This window comes from Copadichromis virginalis, linkage group LG2 (assembly GCF_057382275.1).
Source record: "Copadichromis virginalis isolate Kocher_CV1m ecotype Utaka linkage group LG2, C_Virginalis_male_GT1.1, whole genome shotgun sequence".
Lineage (NCBI taxonomy): Eukaryota > Metazoa > Chordata > Actinopteri > Cichliformes > Cichlidae > Copadichromis > Copadichromis virginalis.
In genome coordinates, this window is record NC_140619.1 from 31,700,820 (window position 1) to 31,727,348 (window position 26,529).

Sequence of the window (26,529 nt, forward strand, 5' to 3'; positions counted from 1 at the left end):
AAGACACAGGTGTTATCATTTGGTGCTGTTGCTAATTTGACGTTATCGCCTACAAAACACCGTAATTGAGAAATCTCAAAATGCATTAGCATGACATTTGAATGTCCTTAAAGTTATGTTTCGTGTGGTAGATGACAGATGACAAAATCATAAACTAGTAATCTAAGGCCAGCTGTCCTCTCTCAGAAGACAGCTGGCAAAAAGAAAGACAGATTGTTCAATAGACTGAGGCAATGCATTTAACAACAAACTTTATTTGGAAAAAAAATTAAAGTTAAAGTTAAGTTTAAATATTCTTCCAGTTTCTGTTGGACTGCTTTACATTACCTAAAGCCTTAGAATCAAACAGAATAATGAAAATAGGAACACAGTAAACAATAACTAAAAAAGTATGGAAATAACCATGAAATTGTAAACTGACTCAATTAAGCCTTCATCACAGCCACCCTAGTGAGCACACTATTGTATCTATATCATTAGATCAGCACTATCTAGTAACTATATTATTATATTAGTAACCCCTGCCATCAGCCTCTGTCAATATTCTCACTGATAGTAGTAGCTGTAAGTTGGCAATCCCGAATTAATTGCTCATATTTTTTGGAGCCTGGGCTTTTCTGTCTTATAAATGTTACATAGACTCTATGACAGTGAGTTTGAATTTTGTTTAAAGTTCATTATGCCCACGAGATGCCCAGCGGGATAAACAGTGGAACGACGATGGATGCAATTAAATATAATTAACATATCATTAATTTTAAATTAAGACAGAGAATTAAAGCATTAACTGTGACAGTCCCAATTTAAATGCTTAAGGTTTTAGGGTTTAATCTTTACACGAGTAGCTGTTTCTGACATTGACAGAACTGCCAATCAATAGTGTGGAACAGGGAATCAAGCAGTGCACTAAGTACACACTGATCTACGTCCATGTTTTCACCTTTAACAGTGCAAATAACCAAGATATATACATATAGACACTAGCCTAGACTAGTGGATGACTATCCACTGGTCTAGGCATCTGGAGTTTCAATTTAAAACACAGGGCACACGATAAGAACAATCCATTCAAATGACTCCACATCAGACTCCACCAATGATGCCTTTCACAGCAGTCTATATCCCGTTTGTGCTCTCCTCACCAATCTCCCTCTTTACCCTCCTCTGTGGTTCCTTTTGTGACATCCCCCTAAATGAGAAGTCATCATCCTTTTTTTTTTTTAAAAATAGAACATCTAAAAAACACATTCTCACTGGACAATTGCAGCACTCCTTACTGTACTCCCTCACAGCGACATGCTCAACACTGACCTCCTTGTTACACACAAATACATGCAGACACATTTTTTCCAACACCTGTGGGCTGAGGTGAAATGTAGAGAGGTGGTGGGTGGGGAGACTGTTGGAGGTGGTTGGGGAAGGGGGGGGGGGGGGGGGTGACAAAAGAGATGGATTGTGTGCAGCAGTAATTAGAGCTGTTGTGTTTAAGGATGGATTGGTTGCATGTTTGTTTGACTCAGAGCAACAGAGAGAGGTAGCATGAGTGTCTATCTGTGTGCATTACACAGCGTATGCAAACCTGCACGCCTGTTGACTGTTCAGAAAACAGATCAATGTGTCCTCAGCCCATTTCCTACTCATGTAAAAAGAGCCAGAATCAGTTAACGCAAGTAGGGAAGAGTGAGAGGAGGGGAGGTCAAGGGAAAATGAATGAAAAAAAGAGAAAAAAAAAAAGAGAAGAAAATGCAGTGAAATAAAACATTTACAGGCTTAAAAAGAGGACAGGTTTTTGTTTTCTCAAGCTCACACACCATACACTCTCATACCCCTTCTCATCTTCCTCTCCCAAATCAAATTACCACGACCTCTAAGCTCTGGCACAACTATCTCATGATTTATGGCCCTCGCGTGTTTCCGTGCACACGTGTAATATTTTTTAAAAGCCTTCATGTGTTGAACTGCGGTGACTGCTGCTTATGCAATGTGCATAATTACATTTATATTTGTCACACTCACATACACACACCATTTACCTCATCACACCAGAGGTCAATTGAAACACAACACAAGGTGAGTCAACCACTTTGCAGTGGTGCATACATCGCCAGTTATTTTCAGATGGGGGAGGGGTCAGGAGGGACATTTATATGGACACTGCATCAAACAGCCGCTCAGGGAACACGCAAACTCGCAGCGTTTTAAAGAAATATTCAAAACATTTCACTGACAATCACTGCTTAGAATGGAGAATCAAACTCGACATTGCATTGTGTTATTGTACAAGCATTACATTTGTAAATTCCCTGCAGCTTTATTTCTTAACTGCTAACAGCCTAACAAATGTTTATCCTAATGAAACCATACAAGATCAATCCCTAAACCTGAATTCTAAATCTGAAAGCTGCCAGTAAAAGATGTGAAAAATGGTAAAACATTCTTGTCTTCCTTGATGCACGACAAAAGAAGAAATTAATTTATACACACACACATGCAAACACACGCACACACACAATTCCTGGAAGGCTCAAAAGACAAAGCATTCATCATTAAGCATAATTTAAACCCGATGTCATATGGTGTTTAATCTCACTTTCTTTTCATTTTATCTAATTGCCTTATTTGCCACAAGAAAGAAAGCAGTGTCATTCTCAGCTCATATGAATGGGAGCAGGGGAAGAAAGACAATAAGCTTAAAGGAGGATGAGTGGTGGGACAGCCAAATACAGAGCATGAGGGGAGTATGAAAAATGAGGATGAAAGAACACTAAAGAATGGCATGAAGAGGAGAAAGTGGGGCAAAGAAGAGAGAGGACAGTGACCAAATACTGTAGCTCAAATAGAAGAGTGAGGTGAAACTACAAGGAGAAAATCAAAACAGAGAGAAAGAGAAAGCGAGTTAGCAAGGCAATGCTAGACTTTATTCTCACAGAAAAGCAAAGGTATAAATAAAGTGAGTGGTAGAAGCACGAGTGTGTGCTTCTGTGTGTTCACGCATGTGTGTTTGTTTGTGTCCTGGCTCGACTCCCGGGAGCACACTGCCAAAGTTTCACTGGGTCTACTACTGTGCCAGGGTCAATGTAGGCACATAGACAAACATAGACACAAAATTCAGGGCATGACATCAGATTTGTCACCAATATATAAAAATAAAGCGAATCATGACACTGGATGACTTAAGAAATGAGTGAGAATATTTGAGAAGCACATGAGAGCTAAAGAGAAGCAGGCAGAAATATTGATCAGGGAAAGAGGGAGAGAGAGGAGTGTATGTGTGTGTGTGAAAAAGAGAGGGAGAGAGAGCGAGAGAGAGAGAGAGAGAGAGAGAGGGAGGGAGGATCACTGGGCTCCGCGAGCATACGAGGATCAGCAGCAACAGAATGAGACGGAGAGAGAGATAGAGTGGTAAAGAATCGGAGGAGAGCTCTACTGAGCACTAAAGGACTACCACACACGAGTGATACACACACAGAACCAGGGCAAGACAGAAGCATGCGGACCAAAGGGGATGATAAGAAAAGGTAAGTGACTAAGAAAGCAAGAGCAAAGATATTTGTTAAAAAATAACACTGAGTGTATATGTAGTTAAGTGTATGTGTGTGTGTGTGCGTTTGTGTGTATAGGGGAGTGATAGCATAAAAGCCTAACATGTTTTCTTCTCGCGCTGTTATGGCCATCTGAGGAATGTTTCTGGTCTGGTAGCCCAAGGCAAATACTTTATTTTTCAAAGATGCTCATTTAAGATTTAAGGTTTTGAATGAAGGTAACTGGTTTTATGGAAGGAGGCACCAGAGAGCTAACTGGAGTGCAGGAAAAAAACCCATAGGTTAAACCTCTGGGCTACATAGATAAACATACAAACAAACAATCCAAAAACACACAAATTTTGGCTTGGTGGATGTCTCATTCCTTACAGAGTCAGTCCTCTGCTAAAAGTGTATTTATATATCAGACGGTCTATCTGTTTTATGGAAACCTTATAAGTGTATTTTTGCAAAAAAGGAAGAAAAAAGTAGTATGATCACTGCATTAGTATCGACAGCAGATACGCTGTGTGTGTGTGTGTGTGTGTGTGTGTGTGTGTGTGTGTGTGTGTGTGTGTGTGGCAGGTGAGTAATCCCATCCATCTGTCACAGTAGGATTTGATTCACATGAATACGTCTGTGTGTGCTTAAGTGAGTGTGTTTCATAATGCAATATTAATTACAAGTTTTCCTTTAACAACGATTCCGAACATTCCTGTGTGTTTATGGGAATACGTGTGTGTCTTTGCTGCCCGACTAATATTAAAAGCCTCTGAACCAATCATCGGGACAGCTAGTGTAGCTTTAATGTGGGATTATAAAGCAATAACCCTTCTCTTTATACACTAATGCTGACCTCATGCATCTGTGTTTGTGTGTATGCGCGCGTTTGTTTTAAAACGATCAAATCTGTATACAGACATCTCAAACTGAGACAGTGTGGATTTATGTGACCTGTGTGCAAAATTTATATAACCTCATAACATAAATCAGGATCACAATCTGTACATATCTGTATGTGTGTGCGTGTGTGTATGTGTTACACTATCACACAGTCCAGTCTTTCACTTGCACAAACACATCAACAAGTTGAAAAATGAAAAGAAAAATAATGTTGTTTCTAGTCCTACAGCGACATGTCTACAGGGCTACAGCAAAATAACCGCACTTGTTGAATAAATTTATTAAATTTAAATTACTCGCTTTTACTGCTGTGTGGGATGTTTAGCCAAAAACAGTTAATTGTACTGTGTTGTGAGTCATTATTGTTGCTGTAGAAGGGAATCTGTTTTCAGTTTGACTTTCTTGACTGCTTGCGCAATATTTGAACTCCTCCTCCCTCTATGTATGCTGTGTTTCCTCTGCCATAAGCTACTGCACAACCCTAAACAAGAGTCATTCCAGCTAACAAGGTGTTCTTTTCATCAAATGCTGCTCCTTTCTCCACACATGCCTTCGATAACTGCAGCCAAACAGCTCAATTTGAACTTCATCTGTCTTCGGTACTTCCTTCCAAATTGAGACTGACTTATTCAGATGTTATTTTGCATACTTAAGATGCTGAATTTGTTGTGAGAGTGAAGGACGTTTTCCCCGTTCTGCCTTCTCTACATGGGTATTGTTTGTGCATCATGTCTGCACATTGAAACAGTGCATTTCTGCTGCGGCACCGTCCTGTAGGCCTTTTGTTGCCATGTGTTGGTTTTGCTTTTCCTTTTTGCCCAGCATGTACAGATTTATAAAATAAAAAAGTTTTCTTGATTTTTACAAATTTTGCATTTTCATTACCGCTATTTCAGAAAGTGGAATTTTCAAGCTGGTAGTTTGTTTTTTGTTTTTTTAGAAAAGAGTTTTTGTCAATATTCAGACAAGTATTACTATTCTAACATCATTAGTCACTGACATTGGAAAACACTTGTTTAACCTAAGTTAAACACCTTAAGTAAAACTTATCTTTAAAAAAATGCCCTATTCACCTAAATGAAATAATAAATATGTCAAAGACAAGCTGGGACTCTTTTGGGTCTTTTATGAAGGGCCAAAAGCCACCACTTAAAGGAACGGGGTGCATTGGATTTCTAAACAGCATTCAAACTCATAAGTAAAAGTAAAATGTAATTTTTCAGATCACCAGTCAGCCCTGGTGTTACCATGAAATCTGAAATAGAGGATCAATGAATCAAGAATGAATCAAGCTCTGGACTCCCAATGATGATTCTTTCTATTGAGTCAATTAAAGTCTAATGAACCGCTGATGCTATGAAACCTTAAAAGCACAAAAATGACCAAGCACACATACCAGAGCAGCATATTATCAGTTCGTGAAAAGTTAATAAGCAGATAAAACCCCCTGAAAACCACATCCATATTTGAATAAAACCCAATTTTTATCTGTTTTCTGCAGTGGTTGCACTCAGTTCTTCTCACTTTAACATAATATGCAATATTTTCAGGAGTGTCCAAATTTTAGCATGCCACTTCACAAAGAGCCTGTCGTGGTTATTAGGAATGCACCAGAATGTTGCTAACGCTTTTCTCTGCTCTTGTTCTGGGAAAAATAATAATGAATAGCTGATGTGTGAAGGCAGGAATTTGATTCAGGACCAATGAAATCTTTCTCAAAGATTCTTGAATATTTTCAACAATGTGCTTTATGAATTCATATTCTTTATTTACATATAAACATGTTTTCTTTGCATATGTCTAGGCCTGATTTGTTTGTAACACTCCTGAGTTGGACTTCATTTATTTGGTAATAACTTCTAACTTGTATAGACTTATACAGAAAGTAATTTATGTGTCTAGTAGTAAATGCACAAATACAGGTTCACATATTGGAAACAACTTTAGTACAGGAATTACATCTAAAATTATACACTGGGAAAACCTAATCAGTAGGTAGCTTTAAACTACATTGACTTTTATCACATTCAGTGTCTGCAGGTTCACAAATAATGGAGATAAAGAAATAAGAAATAAAAAAAGAAAGAAGAAATAAAAAGAAAGAAATAAAGAAATAAAGGTTCAGTCAGTCAACAGGAAGACAGAAAGAGGAATCCAAAGAAGTATGTACTGGCATGCACACATGAAGTTATATGTGTGTGTGTCTGTGCATCTGTCAGTGCATCCGCACGTGCATGTCAGTGACACTTTAGCCGCTCTGCTAACCAGACACACTGTGAACAAGTGATGAGAAACAGATGAGATGCGGTGAAAGACAAAAGGACACAAAAGTCAGAATGGTGGGAAGATGGATGTGTGAAAGGGAGCGAGGGCAGCAGGGGCAACAAGATGAAGAGATGAGAGGAGGAGGAATAGATTAGGGGTTAATGATGGAGATATTGGATGGGATGTGCAGGCAGGATGAGTGATATCGAAGAGAAGAGAACAATGAGATGATAAAAAGAGTACAAAGACAAAAGGTAGTAATCAGGATGACGACAGGTGACCAAGGGGAAAAGAAAGGTGACTGGAGAAAAAAATGCTCAGAGAGAGAAGAGTACACAGTAAAAGCAAAAATGTAAACCTCACACCCTATTAGCTACACTGATAAGATTTTTATGTAGTAGTGCATCTGTGGCGTCTCCTCTAACTCAAACACTTTGTTTTCCCCTCTTAGCTGACTCGGTCTAGTTTTCCACTCTATCATGTTTATCTCCTATTATTAAGTATTTGGTGCTAAATATCTCATAAATATGCCGTTTTCCTTTGGTTTCTCTGCCCCGCTGCTCAACCAGCAAACATTACTCCAGCAGACAACAAAACAAATGAATTAAATCGCCAGATGGATTTGTCAATAATGTGCTCTTGGTCTGTAATGTATTGCAGCCCTTTTCTTATTATAGGTTCCTAACAGGTTATAAATAAGCTTACAGCATTAAAACCGAATTGACTTTTTTTCCCTCTGGGGTCTTTCTGACTGGAAAAGAACATTGAACTTTGAATTATTTCCTATTTGTTGCCACATACACGAGGAGTAGGGGCTGAAAGGGCTACAAGTTTTTAATAAAATCCATTGTTATGAGATCAGTTTTGTTTTTCCCACTTTGTGTCGTCGTGCCGTGCCTTTTGATTGGGGTTGCACCACGACCGAAGGTAGACATGTTTAAACATCGATACGAACCCTTTCATTCCTCTACTAGAGGGAGTCCCTGAGAAGGAAAAAAAGACTGTAATGACTTACAGTGTCTGTTTACAGTGTTCATGCACTGAACAGACTAAAACCCTTCAGATTTACTTTCAATTAGTGACATTGTTTGCCTTATCTGAGTTTCTTCTTAGACAGACGTGCGGGGAAGTCTGCCTCTCAGTTCTCTGTTTAATTTATTTTCTGCTTCTGCTTAATTTATGCATCTCTGATTCCAAACATGCAGAAACAAAAACACACACACACAAACGCAAAGTACATATACACAGAGTTTGTCCAATGTAAAATTTTCATGAAAATTCAGTACACAGGGCGCCGCAGAGCATTTTCCATTTTCCTGTTGTTTGTGAAGTGGTTGGGATTTGAGTGTGTCTATAAAAACCCCAATTAAGTCCTCTTTTGGATCTTTTTTGTGTTGCTTGGAGAGCAACAGTGACCACAGTTTGCACTGCATACCTTTAAGAGGAACCTGAGTATCTCAGTTACTCTCTCATTAATATTACGCACAATCTTCCCAAAACAATTCTTCACTTAGACCCTTACTTGCTGGCTTAGTGAAATGTTTGGCTTTTTGTGTATGAACATTAGCCTTTTGTGACTTCCCTCTTTCCAGTTGAGATGCTAATTTATGGGCACTGTTCCTAAAAAATACAGCTGCTCTCAATTAAAATGCAGAATGACAACGGCTGCAGAATCAGCTGTGTATATGTCCTTTTTTATTTTGATGATTAATACCGGATTCATTTTTCTATGAGTTACCGGAAGAAGTGTTATACTGGGACACTTAACAAAGGTGAAATCACTAATTAAAAATGCAAACAAACACAAAGAGACACAGTATGTATATCATCATATTGAATTTGAGGCTGACTTCACATTTTGAAAACTACAGACAAACAGAAAATATATAGGGTACATATAGGGTACTGTGCATCAAACAGTATTGTCACAAAGCTAAAGAGGAGTCCTGCAACAGACACCCCCCACAGAGCACTGATCTCAGCATCATGGAGTCAGCCTGGGATTAAACGAGGAGACAGAACACAGTAAGACAGCCCAAATCCACAGATGAACTGTGGCAAATTCTCTAGGATGCTTGGAACACACTAACTGCTTTGAAAAATGTGAACCAATGAGAACTGGTGTGGTTTCACGGACAAGGGTGCTCATACTAAATATTGATTGGTTTTTTTTCCCCATCTCCTGCATTTTGAAGAAAGTTAACTGAAAAAAAAAAAAGAATATTGTGGCAAAGTAATAAAAGCAATGCAAGATATTGAACAAACTTATATTTTTATATTACAATTCTTTGAGGGGAGCTTAGTATCTTGCTTGATAGCTTGTCTGCTTATTGTAGCAAAGAGTCAGAGAGATGGTCTTACAAGGTGCTCAAATATTTAAATGGCAGGTGTGGCAATCCTATCTCCTGCAGTTATCCCATACAAAATGCCTCCGCACAGAGTTTTATTTGATTTATACGTGCGAGAATATTAAATGTCTAAAAAGTATCTTCCTATCCAATATAACAGTTGTAAGAAATGGACAGAAATTATTTCTCATAAAGGTCTCTGATAGAATAAAACTTGCAGGAGGCAGAAAAAGAAGAGGAAAGAAGATGCAGCTCTCACCTCACTGTTCTAAGTCCCTCCCACCAGACATAGGGCGTCCACACTAAATAGCAGGTGTTTCACATGGAATAGAAATAGGATAATGCTGACTTTTAAGCTTCATGTGACATTTAGAACCCACTCTTCCAGCTGAAAGTTTTGCGCTTAACCCACTGCAGAGCTACATCTTACAATGTTGCTCTTTGTTCGACTTTATACTACGCCGGTTCTTGTCTGAACAGATCTGTGATCAACCAACGTCTCTCTCTGAGGAGTAGACTTGTTAAAATCCTGAAAACAAAGCTAACAGAAAGTGAAGGAGTCTGTTTCCTCTCAGACACTTTGAATTACAATATGCTGAAAGGTTATTATAGATTTTTCTTCCAGTGGCACCAAAAACACATTGCCTACCATTTAAGTTTCAAACACATGTTAAATCAGAGGTGTAAGATTAGAAAGGTTTGGCAATATATAACAGAGAAATGTTTTTGTTGCCTTGAACCCAAACAACGGTGGCTGGAGGGAAAAAAGCCTAATGAACTGCACAAAATGCACTGTGTGCCCCGTCTCAAAGGGCCAATAAAGTGCTGCGTTTGTTCTGTTCTGGTGGTGAGTGGGTGAGAGATAGTAACTGAAAGGGGTGGTGTGATTACAGAGCAGTAAAGCAACTCTCAGTCTCCCTAAAAACGCTTGCACACTCATACACACACACACACACACACACACACACACACACACACAGGGCCCGTCAATCGGCAGTTGAAAAATGAGACTCACCTTGAAACGACAGGGGACTCGATTCGCTGGAGCATTCAGCGCTCTGTTACCACTGCAAAGGCGTGGGTGTGCACTCATTCACAGACACATGTAAAAAACATGCAGGGCATCGCTGAGACTGCCTGTGTCATAGACAATGCTTTAAAAGCTCAAACCCACCGACTGGCAAATTAAACTCATTGCATGTATAAACAGATTTCATAAAAGGCTGCACCCTGTCAAGAAACTCCCTGCGGTGTTGAAAGGCTTGTATGGTCTGTGTGCGTGATGACAGATGCTCAAGCACACTTGCGGTGTTCATTGATTACTGGCAAGCAATGTGTGTGGCATCCCAGATCTTTTTTTCTTCCTTTCCTTTAATGTTTGTCTCTTCACACATCCTCCTCCTTCTCCTCCAGTCTTCTGTTTTTACTTTTATCTTTTAAAAAAGTCATTCAGATTATGAAAGGAGAAACTGATTGGAGATTTAAAGCAACTATAGAAAATTAGGCCTTCACATCTCTTCCGCTGACCCACACATACAAATGCTCGCGCGAGTCCTTCATCTTGTCCACAGTTCTGCTAATACATCTGTTCTCTCGCTGTCATCCCCTGGCCACCTGTCAGCCCTGCCTGTGCCGGCGTCTACACAGCAAAATCTCCAGTGTTAAATTAACACTAGAGAGTGTCTATATGGGTCCACACCTCTGAGTGTTAAATACAACACTGTTGAGTGTTAAATTAACACTTTTGACAGTGTTATATGTTTAAAAGTAACCTAGTCAGTTTTGAAGATTAACAAAGACTAACACTGAGCAGTGCTGATTTTCTAACACTGGAAAATAACTCAAAATGTTAGAAATATTCCAGTGTTAGAAAATCAGCACTGCTCAGTGTTAGTCTTTGTTAATCTTCAAAACTGACTAGGTTACTTTTAAACATATAACACTGTCAAAAGTGTTAATTTAACACTCAACAGTGTTGTATTTAACACTCAGAGGTGTGGACCCATATAGACACTCTCTAGTGTTAATTTAACACTGGAGATTTTGCTGTGTACCCTGTTATCCTCTTCAGTTGCCTCTCCTTTATCCCCCAGATGACAATGTTTCCTCCCTTTCTCCTCCCCGTTTATTTTGCACAGCCAGAGGTGAAATGTTGGTGAGAGACTATGTTTATATATAAAGAACAAAGAGGAGGCGAGAGAAGCACAGAGAAAATCAAAGGTTGCATGACAGAGATGGAAGAGAGGGTGCTGAGTGGGAAAGTGTGACAACAAACACAGCAAGTGATGAAAGAGGGATGCGAGGTTAGTGCTATCCTTTAAGATTTAAAAGAGGGGGAAGTGATTGAGAAAAAGAGAAGGGTAGAGAGTCTGAGATACACAGAGTGTGAGCTGGATTTCTGAGGATATGGTGTCACTTTCTGCCTGACATCATGCAGGTCAGGGGTGAAGAGTCAGACTTCAAAAAGGAACACACACAAAATGATGAAAGTAAGAAAGAAAGAAAAAACTTGCAGCAGGTGCTCTGCTGTCTGATGAGGCTGCTGATGGAAAGGCAAGTCAGCTGCAGTGGAATTACCTTTAGTTCACTCAGTCTGAATCCCAAGACAAGCTGCTTGACAGCTCTTAAACACAATCAAACACACAAATGGGGACATATGCACGCACATATGCATCCTTTCTCTCTCTTTCTCTCTTTTTTTGCACACACAAACACCGGCTAGCTCTCTTCTTCTTGCTTTCCCTCTCCATCTGTTTCTCACCACAGAAATGCCATCATCATCTGCAATTTGTTTGTGCAAACAACGAATCTCAGTGCTTTTCTCATTCACCCAGTCGCTGTGCCCTGCTTTGTATATAAAAAGGGACGCATGAAATATAAGTTAAAGCTTCAGTCGTCCACTCCAGGAAAGTGATTACCACAGTTAGCACAGTAAACAATAATAAGCAGTCTGGGCTGTCAATAATGCGAGACCCCTCCCTGGCAATGTCACACTCCACAAGCGAAACACACTGTCAAGATATTTATATAAGTAGGAGCAATATGTCACTGAAACAGAAATCCTTTGATCTTTAATGCCTTATGCAGAAACCTTACATTTCAAAGCACCACTGTCACTGAAGCTCTCAAGCAATGCAGTGCACTGTGTGACACTTATTGTTTTCTATGTCTAGAAAGTTTCAGACGCAGGATGCAGGCTGAACAGTCTAAATTTAAACTGTTCCTTGTTCAGCACTTCAGCTCATGGGCAAGCCCACCAGCATCAGTATTAATATTTATTTTTTTTTAAATGAAAACTGAAAAGAGTCTGACAACCTTAATTACACTTGCTGTCAGGGAAAAAGGGGGGGAAAAGGCTAAGATGTCAATTTTTATTCTCCTTGTGCAGTCAAAACAGCATGGGGTATTAGGCTTAGGTCATGACAGGGCATTGGTATGAGTGAATGGGTACAAGCCTCTCATTCTGAATACATATGAAATATTAGAGTAGCAGTCAGGCTCACTGCAGTTAGGATGTGTTACCTGTCCACTGGTGAGCACATAATTTTACCTGCTACAGTGCCAGAGCCAACAAGCTGTTTTAAAACTTCTCAAAACCCTGAGAAAGAATTCTTTACAATAATGAAACAATAGAAGATTTTTTTGTTTGTAATCTCATGGGTTCTTACACTATTAGGTGAACATGGCTATAGCTGATTTATTTCTCTCTCCCTCTTTCTCTCTCTCTATATATCTTTTAGTTTTTTCCACAATTGACCGTATACAGCAAGCATCTGTGTGACATGTTGCACCAGCTGGTGTAAACTAAGCCATTCATCTTCCCTGTGTGTGTTTGATTACGTGTGTGTGTCTGTGTGTGTGTATGCAGCCAGCTTTTGCACCCCACACTGGCTGAATAGAGTGACAACGTTGTTTGTGAAGATAGAAGATAGAAGAAAAAACAAAGACACAAAGATTTCAGCCTAGATACACACACAAGCCTAATTTCATGGACAAATGACCTCACACCAGCTGCAGACCAGCTTTGTGTGCGGCAGTGAGGGATCAAAGGTGGACGGTGACTGACTTTTTAAACACAGGCGGACAAAAAGAAATTTTCTACAATATATGAGCTGGATCTGCAACAAGTTTAAAATGTATTGTTGCTTGAGTTCTGTGCAGACAGCAAATGCACTGCACTGCCATTTATCCTCAAGAGCCAAACTGTGTGTAATTACATTAGCTCAAATTAGCATAGCTCCATTAGCTAAAACGAAATATACCAGACAAATGTTCCTGCATCCACTTTTCCATGCTCTTAAATATAGTACCAGTTGGGTAAGTTATTTAAATAGCGATCTTTTTTCTTCCTTATCTGTCTTTTTCTTTTTGATGTACCCTGCCCATATTTCCTGCAATAGCCCAAAATCCTGATATGGAAAAAAACAGTAAATATAATAGAATTCTGGCCCAGTTTCATCAGCTAATCGCAGTGACACAGTGCGCCACTGAATTACACTGAGTCAGTGATCTGAAATGATAAAGACTAAATGGCTAATTTTGCTTCTCTCCCAATCAATGCAAAATTTTTAGACTAAGCAAAATAACACAAAACAAAGATAAGACCTTAACATAATTTAGTCATGGATTAACATTAAATTTCCTGCCTGTAAAAAAAATCAAGTAAAAAAAACATTTAAAATAGACCGAAGGGCACAATGTCTGTATAGATTACTAGACACAAAAGAAACATTAAACATGGAACAATGCTATAGAGTTGATCACAAAATTATTAAATTATCTTAACTCATTTGAAACATTTCCAAACTGCTTTTACGACAAATGATAACAAATGATTAGTTATAAGTCTACAAACTATTATGGAATGTAAAGAAAGAAAAAATAATTTTAAATGTGTTGTAACGTTTAAAATTAAATTAAATTAAAGTGATCCAAGCTCCTTAGATCACTTAATAAAAGAATTAAGCAGCATTTTTAAATTGACAGGATCTATAGCTCCTGTGATTTGTATGCAACTCCCAACTCTATAGAGAAACATGCAATTGCCCATAACCTACCCTGAACATATTCTATAGTCTTTTCATTCTCCTTGATGGGATTTAAAGTTTTGCCACTGTTACTCTCACCCACCTGCTAGGGTAATAAGAACTTGATAGACCTATATTGATCTGGTCAGTGTATGCTCTCAGTCGAGGTCGAAGCTTTTACACGGTGCTTTACGTGCCTAATGTCTATGTCTTCTTGCCAGTCTGACTATTTCTTGCCAGTTTCTCTTGTTTCTACCTTTGTTTCTATCATTCATTGCCTTTATTTCTTTCCTCTCTCCAGAACAAACCAGCAATGCCCAGAAAAGCAATCCAACTCATCATCTGTGGGCCTCTGGTTGGAAACTGAGAAAAGCTTTGACAGTGTCATCCAGTCGGAAGTAGCTCAAGTAATAAGATCATTAATGGAAGAAAGTTGAGAGTCTACAGCTTTATTGGATATTGAATTCCTTTCTCCAGCTCCCTAAAAACTCTTTCACATAAATTAATTTGGGTAAACAAGAGCTGGAAACATCTTGGATTGCGCTTAGATCTAATCTTGCTGGCGGCTGATGTCGCTGCTTGCCTCCATCCCTTTCAGCTCCTCAGGGGGCTGAGCAAGCCTCCAGAGGAGTATGGGCAGGAGGGTGGCTGACCCAACAAATCCAGTCCCTGCACTGGGAGTTCCCCTGGCGGGGGGGCGATGGGGCCCACTGTGCAGTGTCGGGGTGCAGACATCTCCCAGACTTCGGACTCTCCCCTCCATCAAACGCCACAGCAGCCAACCAACCAACACACCTCGGCTCCTCACCATGGCAACAGACAAAACAACAACAACAGCAGAGGCAGGGGGAGTTATCAGAAGTGACAGCAACAGTCTGCCGGTGTCAAAAGAGACATCTCAAAACGAGATCAACAGCCTGACACAGGACGACATGGGGTCACAGGGATCAGGCAGTGGAGTTTACTGCCAGATCAAAAACATACGGACAAACCCAAAGGACACGAGAGGTAAAAGGACAGCTCGGTACACAAATGGCAGTGTGGTAGCCTCTGATGTGGTGGGAGGGGTTTGCAGTGAAGCCACAGAAGGTAAGGAGCCTGCCCAAGAGAGGAGAAGGGTGCAGTCTCTACGAGGGGAGGGTCATCGCACGGTGTTAAAGACAGTAAGCGTTTGTACAACTGTGCACGCCACCCCACCTCGGCCCTGCAGATTAATGACGACTTCTCCGCCTCGTCTTTGTGGGACATGTGGGAGGAAACGATCTCAGATTTCGCCGTGCACTGGTGCATGTCGCAGGAGGGCAGTTAATCAAATAACAGCTAGCCAGACTTTACCTAATCCGCCACGGAAACCGCCTGTGGCTCCTAATCAGTCAAGGAACGACTCTTCTACTATGAACTCCCAGTCTTGCACCAAAAAAACAGACACAGCCAACACACAGCAACACACATCAGTAAAGACTACTCAATTATCACAGCTGTCGCACACTATACCAAAAGCGCACAGTTCACACTCAAACCACGCAACACACACTCAGAACAAAGCCAAAGATTCACAGCAGCACATGAGGCCACACTCTGCAGAATTTACCTCTTACAAGGACTCCTCCACGCAGACAACAGATACACAAAGTAACACAGATAGGACCACAGCTGACATGCATACACAACAAACACACACGCCAACTTTAGAGGTGATAAAATCACACTCAAATGATGAACGCAGTCAAGTTGTGGCTCAAGGCCAACGCACTGATGAAGAGTCACATCAGAACACAGTAGCCCGTATTGCTTTGAAGTCTCCAGCTCCTTCCTGTCACAATAGCTCAAAATCTAGCACCACCCCACCTCTTCCACCAAAAAATTGTCCTCTATCCACTCAGTCTAAACCAGCCACATCTGTAGCGCAAAACAAAACCCAGGAGACCACAAACGTACCGAAACGATCCTTAGAACGGATCAAACTCAAGGACTACACAAATCAGAAGAGCAAATCATTCGATGACCACACTCTGCCTTGTAAGACTCATATGAAAGCACAATGCAATGGGGCACCGGGAGGACTTCTGGACGGACATGCAGTACAAGCACCACGTGGATTGGAGAAGCAGCTGCAGAGTGTGGAGGAGAACCTGCTGTCCAATCAGGAGAAGATAAAGGTGCTTCTCAACGTGATTCAAGACTTGGAGAAGAGCAAAGCCTTCACTGAAGGGTGAGAGAAGGGACTTAGGAAGGAAAATAACTTGAAGAGAGAAGGGGAAATAGGGGAATGGAAGAAGGTAAGAAGGAAAGGAAGAGGATAATCTGAGAATAAAGTGTGAAATGAAGAAACATAGATGTCAAGACAGAATGAAAAAGGGAGTGATAAAAAGAGATAACACATGTAAAAGGAGTGGTAGAGGCATTCACCGCGTGAGCAAATGTTTAAGCAAGAGGGAGGTGATAAAGATGAGAAAGAGGGGTAGAAGAGAGGGTGCACTATGAGTGAAAGAGATTAATAACAGAGTACTTTTAAGTTTTTATAGCTGGCAGGCTTTCAATACAGTATATTAGATTTTTAAATGCCACCAGTGTGGAGATCCAATATGTGTACACATGTTTGGAGAGAGTTGATACCTACCAGCAAGAGGTCAGCGTTGGCTTTCTTGCATTTCCTTTGAGTTTGAGAGCATGTAGCCCCAAACAGACACTACTTCTAAGCAAACAGAACTAATCAGTTACTCTTTCTCTCCCCTGCTAAATCTTTGATTCTTAATTTCCTCCTCCCTGGCCACATGTTCTTCCTCTTCCCTCCACACATAACAGCTGGTCTTTCAAAAATCCCCCTCTTCTCCACTGCTTCTTAACCCGCTTTTAGTAATTTATCCCTCTCTTCACCATCAGCCACACACCTTTCTTTGGTGCATTTTTAATTAATACCTTCCCACTCCTTATCTTTCGCTACACACTTCACCGTAAAGTATGAATCATATCTTCAACTAACAACTGTGAATTGCTCCTGTGTCTTCTCATCTTCCCCCCTTCTCCTCTCCCAACAACCTGTCCATCACTCTTCCCTGCTGTCAGATCTTTGCTGTCACACAGTTTTGTTTTGCTTCCTATTCTTCACCTCTTCACCACCCTCTTCCATTTCACCATTAAGTTAAAGTCTGCACCTTTTTTCCCCACCCATAACCATTACCTCTCAACTATCCTAAAACTGATGATTCTCCATCATCACCTAAACTCCCTGTGTACATGGTTTATTCTCTCCCATCCCTCCTTATTTTTGTCCAGCGTTAAGAGAGGTCTCTGGCTGCAGTCTAATCCCTTCAGATTACCTTGCAATTAATCTTTAAGCTGCACAATAAGACACATAAAATCAGTATTCCAGCTGTCTTACCCCATCTTTGTTGCTGTATAATGTGCATTCATGCTTCTGTTGTGTGTAAAGGCTTTTTTGGGAGGATGCCCATGTATCATGCTAAGAGTGACAGAAAAACAGATAGACTGAAAGTCAGACAGAAGAGAGAGGGTAGCTATTGAAAGATAGGAAGACATTAAAAGAATGAACATTAAGAGAAGCAGCAAGTAATAGAGGGACTGCATGAATCTGGTGCTGTGCCAGAAATGAAAGGACTCTAAGTGGGCTGCTGTGATAAAAGTGTCGGCTGAGCTAAAAGGTTGTCGCTGTGCTCAGCTCCTTGTCTCGTTTCTCTCCTGAAGCAAAAACTTGTCTTCTCATGCTGTTGTTGTCGTCTTTGATAAAGACTGGTGGGGGAGAAAAATGATGCCAGTTACACAGTCTCACTCCATGTAATTAAAATGTCAATTTTATTGACATAAATCAGTTACTTTTTTCTCTAAATGGTTCAACTGAAGGCCAGCCAAAATACCTTGGCAAAATAAAGTATTTTAATTGGGAGGCAGGCAGTACAAGCCTAACAGATATTTTTAAATTCCAGCTTATTTTCTAACATGTAAACAGTGTCCTTGGCTCTGTAGTCTCTTTAGTCTTGTTCAGCCTTGATGCAGTTGGCATGTGTGCTCTGCTGTTCAAACTAGCCATCTAAAATGAAAGACAATAAGCTTACTTTCACTATGCCTCTAATTTAAGGTAATAATATCTGTGCTATGTGACGTGTGGCTCAAAACCTGATGTACCAAGACAGTTGCTGCAATTTTTTTTTCCTGCATAGAATAGTAAACAGGCAGGTACTCAACCATTGGGGCAATCCTGGTAATGTCCTGAATAGTGTTACTGGGGCACATTGTATGCACTAAACATCACAACTATTTTGTGCCCTTTGACAACACGTAGACAGCATGTCTGTTGTTGCTGCACTGGGTACGTGTCCATGGAGAGAGAAATAACAATTCTGACACCAGCGTGACACCGCCACGAAAAGCCCAGCCTGCTGTTTGTGCAAAATAATCTTTCACTATTACAAAAATGAATATTGTTGAAGCTTGGCAGGATTTCTTTCCTTTTTTGTTGTAGTAGCGTATCTAAAAATCATATATGCTAATGATTAAAGCAATCGTAAATATATCAGAGTGGTTTACTTAAGCGGATTATAACAAACAACGCATGCACTGTATGCCTACATAGAATTTTGTTTAGATCATTACCAATCAAAACACTACAGCAAAAATTAAAAACCAGACGTGTAACTGCCATCAGCATTCACGGCTCTGTTCAGTCAAACTGCTTTCATGTGTGTAAACGTTTTACATTTGTTGTTTCTGCAGTCGCAGCTCATACAGAACTGGTCAGGACATAAACAACTGCCCCACCTGCCAAAAGACAGCCTGCATCATCTACAGGTAACCTAATAAAGATAATGAGCTTACTGTATTATATAACACACCAATGACAACTAATTCTTACCTGGAGCTTTAGAAATAGCCATGAAACTTCTGTAAAACTGCATGCCTCTCGTAGGATGCAATTTCCCATTGTTATTTCTTCAGCCTTTCCAGGTTTTTATCACTTATTCAGCTTTTTTTGTTTCATTACCCTTTCTTCCTGACACCCTGCTGTCGCTGCCCTTTTCTTCCACTCTGATTATTGTACCACTCATACCATACACTATTATAAGGAAAAAGAAACTAAGAGTGATTGCTCTTATAAATATTAAAATTAATACTTGCTGTACTTTGCAGATTAGTGAAAGATGCTCTACCAAGGGAGGATATTTACACACAAAATAATGCTCTGTGCAAACAAGGATATTAATTCAACATCTAAATGATCAGTCCAGTTATCATGCTTGACTGACCTAAATAACTAACTGCATTCTTAGATCCTCAGCAACTTGCAGAACTGCACTGCCTCTTATCGCATACTGTACTTTAATCCTCCTGTTAGCTCCACATATTCCTTCTCTCTCTCACAAATGTTCACATAAACATTTCCATTACATGCCACTAAAATCTCTGTCATTTCTTCTTTTTTTAAACAAACTCCTGTCTACATCTGTGCCTCATTCTGTCTGTCAATCGCCAAAGCTCTAATCACCTCAGTGTGCCCCACTTTCACCCTCTACTCTTTCTCTGCACTGCTCACATAAGCTGGAAATGTAGGTTGCATGTAGCTTCATGGATAAAACTAAAAGAAAATAAGTATTTACAGACCAAAGCTAGGCTTGAAGTTAATTCTGCTTGTTTACAATCACATACAAATCTCCCTCGCAGGCCTCGAGGGGATAAAGACAAGTTTTGCGGGGTCTTTACCTCTTCAGTTCTCTTTAACTCTCAAAGCTACTTGCCTCAAAGCAGCCCCACCCCTGCATCTCGCTCTTTTTTGACTTTCCATTTCTCTGTCAGTTAATCTCTTCTTTGCATCCAGTTTTCTGTTTCCCCTCATCTCATTTTTTGTTCCCTTGATCCTAATTAACACAGCAAAATCCTTATCCCAGTAAGTAGCAATGAGCACCAAGGGAGAAAGCTGCCACATGGCAACATGCTCATCCATATCCACACATATATACACACATTGATTTCCACCACTACTTTACATAGTGAGACAAATGCACTTATATGCAAGCTCCTTTGTTCACACAGTAAAGAATCATCTTCCACGTTGTGGAATATCTTAAATGGGAACTGCTTTTAAGAGAAAACAAGGCATTTGACTTCAGCCTTGCAAAACACTGACAGTAATTATACAACAGCCTGATTAACTACTGCAAATGCTTTAATGACAAGACAACCTGCATTATGCAACAATTCACTTAAGCAGAAAATGTCATGAATCGCTGTGCGGCAGGCAGGAGTTGGACCCAAAGTGCAGGACTCACAGACTCAGGGAGGTGAACTCAAAACTCAGCTTTATTTGCTGGCAGGGAAAAAACATACAAACTAATCTAAACTGGGAACTTGGAAAACTCACAGAGAGACACACAGGGAGATCCACACAGCATGAGGGACGACGCGACACTGACTCAGAGAAACACAGGGTTTAAATACACTGGGAAGTAACGAGGGGAATGAGACACAGAAGGAGGGCACAGCTGGGAGAAATCAGGACTGACGAGACAAGCAAAGCAGGACGCATTCACATGAGACACGGACCATCAAAGTAAAACAGGAAGTATCACACAGAGACGCGAACTTGACACAGTGGAGACAGCAACTAAGAAATACAGAGACATAAACCATAAGGCAGAGGTCTAAGAACCAAAATACACAGGGAAATACTCAGCTGGGAACACAAGAGACTAGACTAGAGAGAGTAACAAAAAACCAACCATGAGAACATAATGCACAATGCAGAGTGACAGAAAACAAGAAACTCAAACGTGCAAAGACACACAATTACACAGAACAGAGGGGACACAGAGAGACATGAAGGGCAAGGGATCAAAACTAGAAGCCATAGAATAAATCACACACAAGTACAATAATACAAAAATCACAAAGAACTAAAAACGCTGGGTCAGGAGACCCAGGACCGTGACAGTAAAACATAAACACTTCCAAAAATGATTTTGAACTGTTTGACTAAATAAGCACTTTCAGAAGCATTTCCACGCAGACTGTGAAAACTTGATGGAAGACAAGCAGAACAACTGAACGTGCTAAACCTAGATATTAGCGGTTTATGAAATTAGCAGAAAATTAGTGTTTACAGAACAAAACATACTATTATCTTCTTGTACTACAAATAAACCCCCTCAGTAGTCTAGTAGCATACATTGCACAAAGAAACGTGTCATTACATAGTCATACAATGTCTAACATTAGCCAGACATGGAAGTCTTCAAAATGTGAGGCTTTCGAATATTTTGGGGAGATACTTTACATGACCTGGAACAATCCTGGTCTCTGGTGTATGCACTTCTCACATTATTATAGTCCACCTTTCTCTCTTCTCAGCTTCTAAGATTTTCTCTCCTGCTCTACTTTCTTATTGTCTTAATTGCAGACATGCAAATACAAACAGGATAATTAATCCAGCACAAAGGGAAATCAACTTTTATTTGATTCATGTGCATACACATTTCAAACAAACAAAAAAAAGAATATATTTCATGCGCTTTGAAATATGTTAATGACTTGGACTGAAAGGCAGATTCTCCAGCCTAGTCATATTTCTTCTCGTGTCAGTATGAGTTTGTTTCAAAAACAGGGGTGGAAAAAAAGAAAATCAGCATCTTTATTGTGACATACACACAGAGAAGTCACAACTACACGAGCTCTGTTTGTTTGATTGGACAATAATGGCCTTATCAAAACCCTAGAGGACTCTGGGTAAAGAGGAGTGGAGATGGCATAAGAGACACCCAGGCAGAGGATGAATTACGTGTGGGACTAAAACATTCATCCTAATGATCTGTGGTGAAAAAAAGAGCTTTTGACGTGGGCTGACTGCCTGAAGATGTTTTGCCATCGTCTGTTTTAATTAATCTTTACAATGAGAGACAAGAGGGAGAGGAACTTCTGACAGCTCCTCTGTTTTTCCTCCCAAAGCTTAAACAGCTGAAACAAGCAGAACAAAACACATATGCGCACCTAGAAACTAAAAGTATTCTAATACACACACAAGTCTCAAATTTAAACAGATGTATTAAGCAAACAAACCAAAACTTTAGCCCTGATCTCCACATTTTACACCTCATTTTAAAAACATAAAGGTTTTGGGTTTAGCTGTGTCTCACAGGGATGAAAGACGCCGTAGCACGCAGTCATACATGCACGTAAAAAGATGCTGAAGGTGACAGCTTACACAACGAATTAAGAATAGCAGCTTTCGCAGCTGTGCAGTAAATCCACGAAAAATTGTGAGGGAGTGAAATAGGTATGGGTAGAGAGAGGTAGAGAGCTATACTGAGGTTTTGAGACAAGGGGACGTATAGAGAGACCTGACATGGAAAAAGCTTTAGTTTCTAAAACAAGACAGACTGTACCGTAAGTGGATGTGGGGCAGGTGCCATCCTTTATCTTTCTTTATATGTATGCTGTGTGGCTTTGTTTGTGTATATGTGTCTCGGTAGATCTTCTTTATCAATTATTCATGCGGCCATCTCCATTCCTCTGTGCCCACCCAAGCTTTTACTTTCTCCTATATTCACTCATTCCGTCTCTCCCTCCATCACTGCGCACTTTCTCGGATAGCCGAGACCTTGCTGCCCTCCCCTCTTCATATCTCCAGTGGCACTCATCTTGTCCTTCTTTACTTCCCTGTCTTTTTTTGTTTCCTCTTTTACTATGCAGTGACCTCTCTGCCCTGTTTTATTAAAGGTCGCCTTTCTTTCATTTAGCCATCCTTCGATCTCCCCGAAGATTCTGTCTCTTTCCTTTCTTCTTTCATAAGTCTCTGCATGTTTTTCTTTTACTCTCACTCAGCCGTGGGCTTTTGAGGAAGATGTATGGAGATGGCAGGGGAGCACGTCTGTGTTTGTATATTATATGTTTTTGAGTGTGTGTGTGTGCGCGCGCGCATGTGTGTGTGTCTGTTTGCTGGCATACAAAAAGAGGGAAGGACTGGTAGTCGTCTCCGATCTGCCTGCCTCATCATGTGCCTCATTAACTCCAGATGCCAGACCCTATGTAGCTCCACCCATATAATCCAGCTCAGCACACACACACACACACACACACACACACACACACACACACACACACACACACACACACACACACACACAAGTTACCAAATGGAGGGAGAAACTCAGAGTCTGCTACACTATGACCTGCAGCGATGGGCACTTCAGAGAGATGGTGAGGGGAAAAGAGCACAAGCGAGATGAGGGGTGGAGGGGGAATGGGAGCATAGAAAAAGTAAGCCACGAGGGTCTGCTTTGAACATAGAAGAGTAAAAAAGTTCCTCCATTGCTCCTTCTTTTAGCTCCTCCATTGTGCAAATGCTCTTCTTCTTTCCTACTCTCTTTTTCGTTCTCCTCCCACTCCTCTCATCTCACCAGCCTGTGATCTACTGGTGCATGAGTGCAAAAGAATACTATAGATGTGAAAAGAGTACTGAGCTGAGACACGTGTGAAAGAGTGTGTGGGCTGATGGCGCGTACACCAAAATTAAGAACATATGAGTTTAAACCTCCATAAAAACTGCATTATGGACAGTATTTAAGGTGTTGTCAGCATTTCTTGATGTCACTAGGTCACCTTAGCTTAGCTGTCTCTAAACCCCTCTCTTTCTAATCTCTCTTTCTGCCCAGTAGACTTCCTCTTGTTTTACACAGCTGTTCACCATCTCCCTTTAACCCCTACATTTACGGTATTCTCTTTTTGTGAGAAAGGAACTGAATTTAAAAAACAAACAAACATCTGGCTTGGTTCACATTAGCTCAGTCTCTAAATCATGCTTATAATGTTTCTCACTCATCTTTGTCTCCTTCCTCTTCAACTGCCTTCTCCATTTCTCTCTCTCCTCCAGTGTGGAGCATGATTTTAGACAGCAGGAGGGACGTTTCCAGGGGGTTATAGAGGCCCTAGAGGGGGAATATGATGTGCCTGCACCAACTCTGACCAAGCCGACGCCAGCCCCGGCATCCTCCAGTCGCCCCAGTACCAAGGCACGGGTCAAGAAACTGCGCAAGAAGTGTTTCTGGTGGCTCTAAGCTCTAAGAGTTGGAAAAGCCACAACTGGCCTTCTGGGCAGCAGGTGCAGGAGCGGATTATATTTCAGGGGATCCAAGATGTTGCGGAGTAAAGCATGTGGGTGTGCACTGAGCTTAAGTTTAAATTCAGAAGGTGATCTTTTCTGAGCAGAAAACATGGACTGTGAATGGCACATTTTCCACAGTAACCAATCCTGAGCCCTGTACACCGGTGACAAGGTAGAAAAAAAAAAGGAAATGTGATAAAGAGGGAGAAGAGGACAAAAGAGGCTGTTAAACTTTCTTGACTGCTTGGGAGGAAGAAGGTGAAATTTGCAGAAACCAGTATTTGCTGGCTAATTTGAGATTACGTTTGGCCTGACAGTGAGGACAGTGTTTTTCAATAACAAATCTGCTGCAGACAGATGAAGCATTGTCACTCTAGACAGCATACAGTTTGTCACTTGGCTCAGTGGCTATTTCAACAGATGGACAGATGTACGAGCTGGGAATGAATCGTTATAATCGTTATAATCGTTTTGGATAAATTACAGCAATAAGCAGGGGAATGTAAATGAATGTGAAAAACAAAGGAATATAAAAATTAATTTGAATGCTATGTTTTTGGATGCTGGAGAGACATAATTTGAATGTAGCAACAACTGAAGCACTTGAAGGATATCATGGGAAAACAAGCTGATGAACTGTCTGGACACACAGCTTGCTCACTGAGTCATCAGGATTTCACAGGGAAAGCACAGATTGTATTAAGAAAACATTAACAGACAATGTGATACACAGCTGATTGAAGACTGACAGCCTTTGTCAGATAATTAAAATTTCTGTCAACCCTGAGTGACAGAGTAATCGATTCTCTCCTTTATTATCATCCAAAATGGAAGTGTTTTGCTGCAGTCTCAATTGTGTTTCAAGGATCTTTACACACGTGTGCATTCGAACGCATGCACTTAGTGGCATTGACAAGCGGGCATCAGTTTACACATACAGCATACTCACTGAAATACAAACAACTGACTCCTCTCTCACACAGTAAACACTCAATACATTTGTGAACCAGTGCAAACTAAGAACAGACGTGTCAATCCATTTTAATGACTGACCTGTTTAAATGTTGAGTATCAATATACAATGTATACAGTAGGCACCAATGAATTGTTGTTTTTCAAAATTTACCATTGCACAAATTGTGCAGGTGAGTGCTGTGTTGGTACAACACAATGTGAAGCTTTAGAGAACAGGAAGATAACCAGAAAAATTAATTTAAAAAAACCTGAAAAGGTTCAATCTCTTTCTTAATACCAACAGCACACTTCAACTTAATCATGTAAAATATATCAGACAATCATTTCAATATCTATATAGGTGTTCTGTAGCATTCAGGCCACACTTGCCCTCCTAATCAACAAATATTAGTGCTAAACTTTAAATTTAGGTTAACAAAATATACAAAATGAGTCACTAAGGGTGATGAGTTTTTGAAGATTTTTTTCCCAAAGGGAAACAATATATTTGTAAAAGCATAGCACAACTGGTAGATAAACAGAAATTTTTGCAAACAGCATTCATCTGGACATTAATTTTGTACACACAGACACACACACACAGAGCATTCACAACCTGCTTTGTTCACAGCAGTTTAGAGCTTAACAACTGATCTCACAAGGGCGTCCTTCAACTGCTTATGGCTGTACAGTTGCCACCAAATACAATCCTGGATGATACTACACTTAGTAATTAACCAGTTTATGCGCAAAATGCTCTGTCCCTGCATTTTCTTAAGCTTTCCCATGACAGTGTGTGAGCCCTCACGATCCCTCTTGTATGTGCAATAAAATTGTGTATTTTAAACAAAATACTCTGCTGTCAACATATTTTGTGTTTCAAAAACAAACTGAATACCATAGTGGAGTAAATTAAGGTGCTTTCTTGCAAATCCTTTTTGATAAACATGGTATCAGCAGGGAAAATATGTCAAGGACGCAAGACAGAAGGTTTTAAAGAGTCCACCATATGTCCTACTTGTAAAGTACTTACAATCAGAGCGTGCTCTCGACCCATGGTGATGACTGTCTGGTTGATGACCCGTAGCAGAGATACTACAATGTCTTGGATATGTTGGAAGGTGTCCCCCTGATAGCAAGTCAGAGTATAGGTGTATGGTGGAGGGGAAAGAGAAGCACAGAGAGAGGGATATGGAGAAAAACACAGAGATACACAGGAGATTGTTAGATTTTCTCAGATCAAAAGAAAAAAAATAGATACACAGACAGATGCAGAGCAGCTCCTGCCCTTTTCAAACATTATTCACTCAGGCATAACTTTAGTACTACTTGTGGGGATACCCCAGAACTTCTTCTCTTTACAAAACTTAAGATTACTTGAGCATTTTATCTGTGTAGGTGTT

The 26,529-nt window shown here is 40.3% G+C and overlaps 2 protein-coding genes across 2 annotated transcripts in view; one reads left to right on the forward strand and one right to left on the reverse strand.

Annotated features, from left to right (window-relative positions):
- dock2 (dedicator of cytokinesis 2) overlaps window positions 1-26,529 on the reverse strand; it is a 102,971-nt gene that overhangs the window by 28,498 nt on the left and 47,944 nt on the right. Inside the window, exon 26 of the mRNA XM_085429793.1 lies at window positions 26,160-26,255. Within this exon, the coding sequence (XP_085285919.1) occupies window positions 26,160-26,255 (96 nt within the window). The remainder of the gene's footprint in view (window positions 1-26,159; window positions 26,256-26,529) is intronic.
- On the forward strand, window positions 3,390-25,972 carry insyn2b (inhibitory synaptic factor family member 2B). Its single transcript, XM_085429803.1, has 4 exons — window positions 3,390-3,518; window positions 14,366-16,276; window positions 18,796-18,870; window positions 23,942-25,972. Exons 2-4 carry the CDS (start codon window positions 14,697-14,699, stop codon window positions 24,123-24,125), a joined length of 1,839 nt encoding a protein of 612 aa, XP_085285929.1. The 5' UTR covers window positions 3,390-3,518; window positions 14,366-14,696; the 3' UTR covers window positions 24,126-25,972.